Source organism: Capra hircus, chromosome 3 (genome assembly GCF_001704415.2).
Source record: "Capra hircus breed San Clemente chromosome 3, ASM170441v1, whole genome shotgun sequence".
Taxonomy (NCBI): domain Eukaryota; kingdom Metazoa; phylum Chordata; class Mammalia; order Artiodactyla; family Bovidae; genus Capra; species Capra hircus.
This window is the reverse complement of record NC_030810.1, coordinates 17,463,499-17,473,415: the sequence shown is the minus strand read 5'-3', so window position 1 is coordinate 17,473,415 and position 9,917 is coordinate 17,463,499. Positions and strand designations below refer to the sequence as shown.

Genomic DNA, 9,917 nt, shown 5'->3' with positions numbered 1-9,917 from the left:
TTCATGGGCAGATCTGGACATTGTATGTCTCATGTTAGCACCTGAAGTTGGTGGTCATGTTCATTCCGGGTTAACCAGAAGAAAGCAGAGCCTCACAGGCTTGCACCTTGCCTAGGATCATACCGGGGCTGGTCTACAGCGGAGTTGGTTCAAATCCAAGTTCTCCTATGTTCTTATCACTCATATTTTTCACACTTACCTGTCACCATAGAGTCACATGTACTGTCAGGAGTAGAGAAAAGCTTCACAGAGGAGGTGATATTAAAGTCCTAGATGAGGTGGGCATAGATTTTCAGGCAGAGGGCCCAGCCCGTGCTAAAGCCAGGCTTGGTTCACAAACAGGAATGTGGGGTTAGAGAGGGGAAGGGAGAAAATCACAGAGCGAGGCCTCCTGTAGTCTAACAAATACTTAAATACCACTTACCACATAACAGAGGCTGCTCTAAACACTTTTCAAATATTAACTCACTTAATCTTCATAACACACCTATGAGGTGGTACAATCATTACAACTAGTTTCCTGAAGTTATCCCTTGGCGGAGTGAGGACTCCAGTCCTCACTCTCACGCGCGACCTTGTGCGGCTCCGAGTTTGGTCTCACAGCCGGTAATAGCTCCTCCATTTTGCTACTGGCCGCTGAAGCCCAGAGAGGTGCGCACACTTGCAGAGAGTCACACAGCCAGAGAATTCTCAGGACTCAGGGAGAAGTGGAGATCCGCAGCCAGAACAAGGTACCCAGCGGGCGCCCTCCCTCCCCACCCCTCACTCGCCTGGACGGCGACCTGGGCCCCCTCCTCGGGGAACCCCGCCCCGGACATGCCTCAGTCCCCGCCCCCGGGCTCTGCCCACCCCTCCGCCCCGCCCCCCCAGCTTCACTAGCCAATGGCTGGGGTCCTATAAAGGCGACGGTCGGAGTGCTCAAAGGTAACCAAAGCGAGAATTCAGACAGTGGGCCGCAGGTCTCAGCAGCTAGCTCGCTAGGCAGAGGGAGGCCAAGCGAGTCGCAGACGGGGTCTCGAGACCAAAGCCGAAGCGGGATCCACACAGCGCAGCCCGCCCGCGCACCCGGTGCCGCGAAAGCCTCCGGCGCAGCGCGGCCATGGAGCCCACCAGCAAGGTGAGTCCGCGCGCCTGCGGGCCCTCCCTGCCGGGAACAAAGGCGCGGACCCCCGCTGATCGCTCCGCCGGCCTGGGCCTCTCCCTCGGGCCGGGGGACAGTGACAGGGATGGGCTCGGGATCTGGCGGGCGCGAGGGCGCCGCGTGCGTAGGTGGCGCCCCCGCTGAGTAATTGGCTTCCTTCCGGGGAACCGCGAGGTCCACGCGGCCCCGCGCGGCCAGGGGATCCAGGGCCCGGGCGCGGCACGTCGCTCACGATCCTCCCCGGCTGCGGCCCCGCGCCGGCTCCTCCCGGGGCGGGGGAGGGGTCCGAGCGCGGCACCCATTGGCTGAGCGGGCCGAGCCCCCGGCCGGGCCCCGGCCCTTGAGCGCGGAGGAGGAGGGACCCGCCCCCGCTCGGCAGGCTGGGAACCGCTGCTCTCATTTCCCGGGCGCCACACTGGGCGCGCGGCCTGGTGTTGGGCGTTTTCCGCCGCCCCGCGCGGTCCCCGCGCCAGCCCTCTGGGGCTCCGAGGCAGAGAGCAGTCTGTTAAGGCCGGGGCTTCAACCCCAGGATGTCTAGTTGCAGGGCTGAGGCGAAAAGCCCGCATACGAGGCTCTTCTTTCCGCGTAGGGCAGGCCCCAGAGCTTTAGCCAAGTGGGGCGATGTGCTCCGAGGTGGCACGTTTCCCTGTTCAGGAGGGGCTGATGAGGGCCGCGCGGAGAGTGTACACCGGGGGCAGCCGCCGCGATCCCGGGGAGGACAGGGGTTCGGGAAGGGGGCCCGGGCTTGAGTGGAAGGAGCTCGCGCCAGGGAGCTGCGGGACACGGGACTGTGAATAGTTTGCTTCCCGTGGGAGCAAACTGCCTCGATACGATCTCTTTTTTTTCCCCCTGTAGGACTTGCCCTAGAGGGGATCTTTGTGACTTTCCCAGAATGACTCCTTTCCAACAAGTATTTACTGGGCCCCACCTTTTGTGTAGGGCCTTATTTCTTTCCTCCCTCCTTCCCCCTTCTATAGGATATTTCAAGTCCCTTTTTTTCGGGCAGGGAAGGCGCGAGGGTGTACGTTTTTTCACCTGGTATGGGTTAGCACTGAATTGCGCACTACCCTTCCTATGGGCGCTGGAGGTGTCCTGTGGAACTGAGCAAGGTTTTGACTGGGCAGAGAGGTGCGTGACAGTGTGGCCAAGCTGTACCCTCAGCGGGAAAAGGCGTCTTTGTGCCTGAGGAATCCAGACAACTTGCTTCACCAGCCCGCCCTGGCCTGAAGGGAGACCCTGAGCCCAGAACACATTTCCCGACAGTCATAGGTGAGCCGTTATGCTGCGGTATAACAAAATACAAATGAAATGAGAAGTTCTTTTAGCTAATGGTAAGCTTGCTATGTTAGCTCAGGGCTCTAGCAGGTCACTTAACCTCTCTGGGCTTCAGTTTCACTGTCTGTAAGAGAAGGATAACTTTTTCACTCCTTCAAGGGAAAGAAATGTCTGTTCAGCATATGATGCAGGACCTGGGTGTTTATTTGTTGAGTGGATAAGTGAATATTCTGAGTGGAGAAAAAAGTGGAGGAGAAATTCAACAGCTGCTTAATAGTTTATTAGGCTCTGGGCTCAAATGCTTTTCAGTATCACTGACCCTCCATATGGTTCAGGGAGGGAGCTCAGAGAAGAGAAGTAACTTTCCTGAAGTCAAACATCTAGTAAGTGGCTGAACTGGATTTGAACCCCAGCTAATCAGAAAGGGCTTTCAGTCTACACTGTCCCTTTTCACCATGAGCCTTTCTTGAATTTTGAATGGAGGGGAGAGAGTTTAACTGACTTCCAGGGCTGTCCATGTGCCAGCCAGTTCTAAATGCTGTAGCAGGTGGGTGTTTTTTATGCAGTACCCTCCAAACTCTTGATTACCTGCTCCATCAGTAAATAATTTTGGAGTGCCTCCTTTCCAGGGGTTTGTCTACATTTATTCTTGCCTGAGAAATCCCATGGATAGAGGATCTTGGCGGGCTATAGACCATGGGGTCACAAAGAGTCAGACATGACTGAGCATGCACACATAAATTCATATACAGGCACTGTTATAATAATTGATTGTATGAGTACATAAAGTAGAAATTTCAAAAGGCAAATACAGATAGCAGTTATAGTAAAAAAAAATTTTCTTTTTTTTTTTTTTCGATAAACCTTCTATAGACCATCCTGTATACATTCTAGAAAAAAGCCCTTCCCTTTGGACCTGTTGACTCAATCAGCACGCCCCATCCTTTTGTGCAGGAGGTTAAACTGAGGCCTGGAGAGGTTATATCACTTGCCCAAGGTCTTAAAACCAGGGGTGTCTGATTCTGAAGTTTGCTTTGCTATGTTCCTCCTCATCTCCTTAGAACTGGGAACTGACTCATCTGACTTCCCTGCACTTTGTGGTGCTTCTCTGTGGCTCATTGTGATGTTTACCTGAGTGAAAAGTAGGGAGGAGACAAGTTGAAGACCCTCTTGTTCCAGCCGGGGGAGTTTGCTCACACTCCCTACTGGGCAGCAGACAAGGGTGAGTCCTGCCCCGAGATGTCTTGCCCAGCCCTTTGTGAAGACTCCTCAACTAGTCCTTCCTGGCACCCTAATCACACCCCAGGACCTCTGCCAACTCCATCCTCCATACAAAGGAGAAATGAGAAATCTGCGGGGTTCCTCAACAGTACAAAGAGCATAGGCTTTTGAAGTCCTGCATTTGTGGTTTTGAATTCCAGCTTTAGCTCAGTTACCGCGTCCGCAGAATGATGTCATTTTCATCATTAGAGTGTCTGCAGGAACTCGGAAATAAATGTGTCTGTCTGTCCCCATGGATGCTCCATAAATATCCCTTGCTTCTCTGGACTCCCATGATGCATTGCACTTACCTGGGCCCTAGGTGACCTGGGGTTACCTAGGTTGCAGCCTCTATACAGAAGAAGTCTGGCAGTCTGGCAATGGGAGCCTTTGGGGAGCCCCAGCATACCAGGGCTGTATCACTTGTTCAGGCAAATCCTTAAAGTTCCAACTGGCCAGTTCTCCACTTGGGATTTGTCAGGAAGCTGGTTTGCAGAGCAGAACATGGGTGAGAGTGCCAAGCCCCTAGATGGGTCCACTGATGGGGCTGCCCTGCCTTCCCTGTGAGGGTGATACCAAGACATGATGACATCACGGTTCAATGGAAAATGACTTTTCCAAGGTCATAAACTAGCCTCCCAGCACAAAACACACTGCCAGCCTTTCTGGGATGGCCCAAGAAGATGATAAAGGAAAGTCCCCAGCAGGGACCTTCCAGTGCATGGCCCAACCCTCCGTTTGACAGATGAAAACGGAGGCCAGAGAAGGAAAAAAGCTTAACCAAGATACAGCTGTCCAAAAATTTGAAATGTTTTTCGCTATTTTCTTTAAACACTTCCTCTTCCACACCGCTTTTCTGTGTCACCCTCCGTTCACCCCAAATGAACAGGAATTCTCAGACTCCAGGACTTTGCAGGCTCTTTCTGGGTGCAGTCTAGTAGTTGGGTTAGATATAATTTGACCTGAAAGCCTTCTGTGAAAGGAAACAAGACATCCTCACAACACTATGCCTTGGGGATGTGACTCTCCTCAGCCTTGGTTTTCTTCTCCATAAAATGGAGGTTCACTCCCCATGGTTCTTGTGGTGAGACCGGTCCTGTGCCCTAAACCAGGGTGGTGGCTGTTTTAAATGGAAGGACCCTTTGCACGTTCAGTTTGGGTGTGCAGACATTGTAAACATCTCTATAATGATCCTTGTCCCATGCTGAGCCGTTTCGGGACCAACCCTAACTGGCCTGGAGCTGGGTCAACCCCAAATCCCCCCATAATCAGCTTGTGACTCCAAGGAGCTCAGCTTTACCCCATCCCTCCTGATCAGGCACTGACAGGATGTCAGAGCCTAGAGCTCTGCTCCAGCTCCAGGGATACAGTCGTCCAGTTCTCCCCCAACCCACCCCACCCTAGCTGGCAGAGCTGGGGAGGCCTAGGACAAAGGAGAACTGTGCAGCATTGGCTTGGGACCTGCAACCTCACCCTTCCCCCACCTCACTCCTGGGCAGAGAGGTAACAGAGTCACTCAGCGTCCCCAGGATTGTGGAGGCTGAGAAGCCTCCTGGTTGGACTTCTGGGCTCAGAGAGGCTGTGTCTAGGCCTGGCCACCACAACAAACCTCCAACTGTTACCCACCTCATCCATGGGAGGAGTGGAGTGGAGCCTAAGGCTCTACTGTCCGACCTCCAGGCCAGGGAGGCAGTAGGTAATGCATAAACACTGGGGTTCTGCAGTAACTGAGCAAGGCTCCCATACCTTGAACTCTGGTAGACTGAGGACAGTTGACCCTTTCTAAGACTTCAGCACCAACACTTTGCTGGCTTTTGCTTCCCAAGGGCCTTGGCACCCTGGAAGGGGAGAGAGCTCTTGCCAGACCCCAGCTTAGAGAACCTTTGCCTACTGAGGCCTCTGCTGGATAGGACATCTGCCCAAATCACCTAGCCCAGAGCTCACTGGGGAGTGAGGAGGAAAGGGCTCCACTGGAAACAGCTCCACCATTTCACCCCAGGCCAGCCATGCCTCTTGCTGGAGCTTTTTTCCCCAACTGTAACTGGCTCAGTGGTAAAGAATCTGCCCACCAATACACATTTCACCCCAGGCCAGCCATGCCTCTTGCTGGAGCTTTTTTCCCCAACTGTAACTGGCTCAGTGGTAAAGAATCTGCCCACCAATACAGGACTCACGGGTTCAATCCCTGGGTCAGGAAGATCCCCCGGAGAAGGATATGGCAACCCACTGCCGTATTCTTGCCTGGGAAATCCCATGGACAGAGGAACATGGTGGGCTACAGTTCGTGGGGTCTCAAAGAATTGGACACAACTTGGCGACTAAACAACAGAAATAATACCTACCTCTCTAGGTCAGGTTGCAAGGGGTTTTTTTTTAAGTTACAAAAGTAATGGAGCCAAATATAGAGAAGCATGCAAAGTAAGAGTGAACATCTTCTCCCAGTTGTAATCATTGGGTATTTACCCCTCACAGACCTCTTTTTGTGCATGTGTATACATGTGCCTATAAATGGAGTTTAGAGTAATTGGATCACGCTTTCTGCATAGTTCTGTGCAGCCCTGTGCATTCCCTCCTGCTCACCCACCAATGCCTATGGTGTTTGTCTCTGCACATTTAAGCACTTGCCGTGATAGAAAGTGATTGTCTCCTCCTTCCTTTCACACAGTGTGCATTCTATACATTGCTTACTGCTTTTCTTTTCTCCCTGGCACTCTTTTCATATCAAGTACATATAGGTGTGTTTTATTCTTTCCAACAGGTGCATAATATTCCATTACAAGATGTCCTGCCCGATTAAGAATTAAGTGATTGTCCCCATCACTCTCTTTCTTCATGCCACTCACCACGTGATATGTTTTAGGTATATCAAGGTTCTACCTTCCCACTCCCCACACTGCTGCCCCATCTAAAATATCAAGTTCCATGAAGCAGGGATTCAGTTTAGTTTGTTGCTGAATCTCCATTGACCAGAACAGTGTTGGGGACCTGCACTCAAGTACTGCCTTTCCTTAGTAACATAACTTCTTATTCTTAGGAAGCCTCTTTTATGGAGAACAGATCTTAGGGGAAGGAATTTTTCCAAGGTCATACAAGTAGGGGAGCTGGGACTTAACCTTGTCAGCTGAGAGGGTTGGGGTTGCATATTCCCATAGTCTTATCAAGTTAATCTTTTCATAGTCAAATAGGGGCGCACCTCCCCACTGAACAGATCCCTCTCTGGGGTGTTGGCTTCTCCACATGCCCAGGTGCTGGCTCAAGGAGTCAGTTGTTTGTTTGCAATTAACATCTTTTTGAAAGGTGATTTGGTTTTGCCTGGAAGGCTTTGAAAAATCCTGTGCAGCTATCATATGTTGGGTTTGCACACCGCCATTCAGAGCACCTGGGACTTAAAGTAGAGACTGGCAAATTTTTTCTGTAATGGGCCAAATAGTAAGTAAATATTGTCAGCTCTGTGGGCCGCATGGCCTGCTGTTGTAGCACAAGGGGAACCATAACAATACAGTCTTCACAAACAAGTGTGGCTGTGTTACAATCAAATGTTATTAACGGTAACTGAAATTTGAACTTTTTTTTTTTTGGTTGTGCCGTGTGGCTTGCAGAATCTTGTTCTCCAGCCAGGGATTGAACCCCAGGTGCACAGCAGTGAAAGTGCTGAGTCCTAAGCACTGGACCACCAGAGAACTCCCCTGAAATTTGAATTTAATATAATTTTCATGTATCACAAAGTTTTGGTCTTCTCTCCCCGCCCCCCACCCCCAGCCACTTAAAAATGTAAAACCCATTCTTAGCTGGCAGGCTGGATTTGACCATGACCACGGGCCATAGTTGACTAACCTGGGCTTAGAGCAAAATCAACCCAAGTGGCCAAGAGGTTTCTGAGTGTGGGTCTGGGCTGTCCTGGCTCAGACAGGGCAAGGCACAGCAAGTTGCTGGGATGAAATGTGACCTACATAGGAAGGAAGTACCAGGTAGAAACCTTGTTTCCTTTCGGGCACCAGTACCCGGAAGCAGAGGGAAGACATGAGCAGGAAGGATTTGGCAGCAGAAACCCCTCGAAATGAGGCTTCGCAGCAGCCAAAGGCCTTCTGGCCATCCGCTTTTCCCTCTCTGAGCCTCCAGGCTCTCCTCCGAAGCGAGAGCAATCTCTCCCCCAAAGCCTGGTGGTGGTGGTTAAATCAGGATGTGGAAGCAGCCCTGGCATGCTGCCCGGGGCCTGGCTGGTGCTGCCAGCGCTGATAAAAGTGGCAGCTCCCTCCTCTACTCTCTGTTTTAAAGATTGATGTGCACCTTCTTGCTTCTAGGGCCACCACGGGGTGCAGGGGTAGCTCAGCTATGCAGAAGTCCTGACGTCCCTGGAAGGTTTGAAGAAAAGGGCTTGGAGAAGAGTAAATAAATGCCTCAGGTCACCTGAAGGTGATGCTTCCCAGGGTTATCACACTTCTTGAAAAGACCTGGAAGGCTGGAAGAGTTCAAAGAGTGAAATGTCTGTCCAGGAATCCAAAGAACTCAAGTCCCAGGACTGGCTTCTGTTTGCTGAGTATCCTGGCCCCTATCTTCTGGCCTTAGGCTCCCCATCTATCATGGGAGAGCATTACAGCAATTCTGCAGTTTCTTGGGCTTCTTTTTGTACTGACCAGAATTTTGTTCAAATGAAATCTTAGAAGAGAAATGTACACAAAATAAATTAAAAAGGAGCTGTCATCGATCCGATAAGCCCCTGCCCCATCCTTCTTAGAACTGGGGGCCATGCAGTCCTTGTTCCTTGTTCTGATGTACCCCAGGGCCATGTGGGAGCTGTGGAAGGAGGAAGGGATGCGAGCCACCTGTGGCTCATCCCGGCTCAGGGACCCTCTCCCCAGACCCTCCTCCCACAGGGAGTGACCTACCTCAATGGTGTGGCCATATGCCCTCCCTCTGCCAGTACTGACCAGGAGAGCCCAGGGCTGGAGTGTCAAAAGGCTACACATGATGTTTGGCAAGTTATGTGACCTGGCCAGGCCCCCCAGCATCTCCATGTGTGGGAGGAGAGGTCCCAAAGCTGGCAGGTACCTCATGGGTGGCTTCCTGGGAGAGGGAGAGCTCTCAGTGGGCCTCAGGACCCCCACACTTGGGGTGGGGGTGGCGAGGGATGGGGGCATGAGAGCTGCCTCTGTGCAGGGCCCTGAGCCCAGGCATTTGCCTGGGGCACCCCTCAGAGAATCAGGGTTTGAACTCAGAGGCCTTTACCTCCCTGTGGGGTGGGGTGGAGGCTGGAGAGTTACTATTAGGCTTTTTTCAGCCCTCAGAGCTGATGTTCCAGTCCTCATCAGGGGTTTGTTACATGACCAAGTTGGAATCTTAGGATGAGTGCTGGGCTGGGGGGAATAGATACTCACAGAGCCAATTTTGCCCAAAACACTAATTTCAAAAGTGACCGGTTACCTTTGTACAAACATTCAGCGCTGCATCCTACTCTGGGCACTCTAGGTCCCATTCAGTTCCCAGTGTGGTGGGGGAACAGCAGTTGGGTATTCCCCAACTGCTTGGAGCAGAAGCTGAGACTATAGAGGACACGGCAAGGGCAAAGGTCTGGAATGGCAAGGGGTGTTCTAGAAGGTAGCCCCATCCCCATAGGTGGTCATAGGTAGCCAGGGCTCTCAGATTCTGGGCTCTCCATTGCTCCTCCACCTGTATAAAAGGCTTCCATGAGAAAGCCATGAGCTGTGGAACTTGGAACCCTTCTCATCAACTAGTCTATCAGCTTGGCACATAAATAAATACACGCTGAATGAATGGACTGCATTGCTGCCTTTCAGTTCCAGCCACAGGGCTGGTGGAGGCAGATGGCTTCCCATCCCTCCCTGATTCAGCAGACACCTGTCAAGTGAACTCTGCCGGCTCCATGATGGGCATTGACCCAGAACTCAGCAAGCCTTCAGGGAAGACACTCTTACCCCATTTCCCATGTGAGGAAACTGAGACCCAGAGTCAAAGCCACCACAAAGACCAATTTCAAGGTGAAGGGAAATGGCACTCTGCCTTTCAGCCTGGGTCTCCTGGTTCCTAGTCCAGTAGTGATCACGCTGGGTGTGGTGGGAGCAACAGGGGCAGAGATGGGCGCTGTGTGCCTACCCAGGAGCAGGACCATGCTCCTCCCCTGCATCAAGCATCCAGCCACACTGAGCATGAATCCGACTGTGCTGGGCCCCCCAGCCTCCCCCTGCACATACTGTTCTATCTACCTGGAATGCAGTCTTGCCGC

General features: G+C 52.2%; 1 protein-coding gene across 2 annotated transcripts in view; it reads left to right on the top strand.

The window, feature by feature from the left end:
- SLC2A1 (solute carrier family 2 member 1) overlaps positions 935-9,917 on the top strand; it is a 33,679-nt gene continuing 24,696 nt past the window's right edge. Inside the window, exon 1 of one of the 2 annotated variants that reach the window (XR_001917157.1) lies at positions 935-1,117. Coding sequence is in view for 1 of the 2 variants with exons in the window: in NM_001314223.1 (NP_001301152.1) it covers positions 1,100-1,117 (18 nt within the window). In the remaining variant the exon portion in view is untranslated. 2 annotated transcript variants of the gene reach the window in all.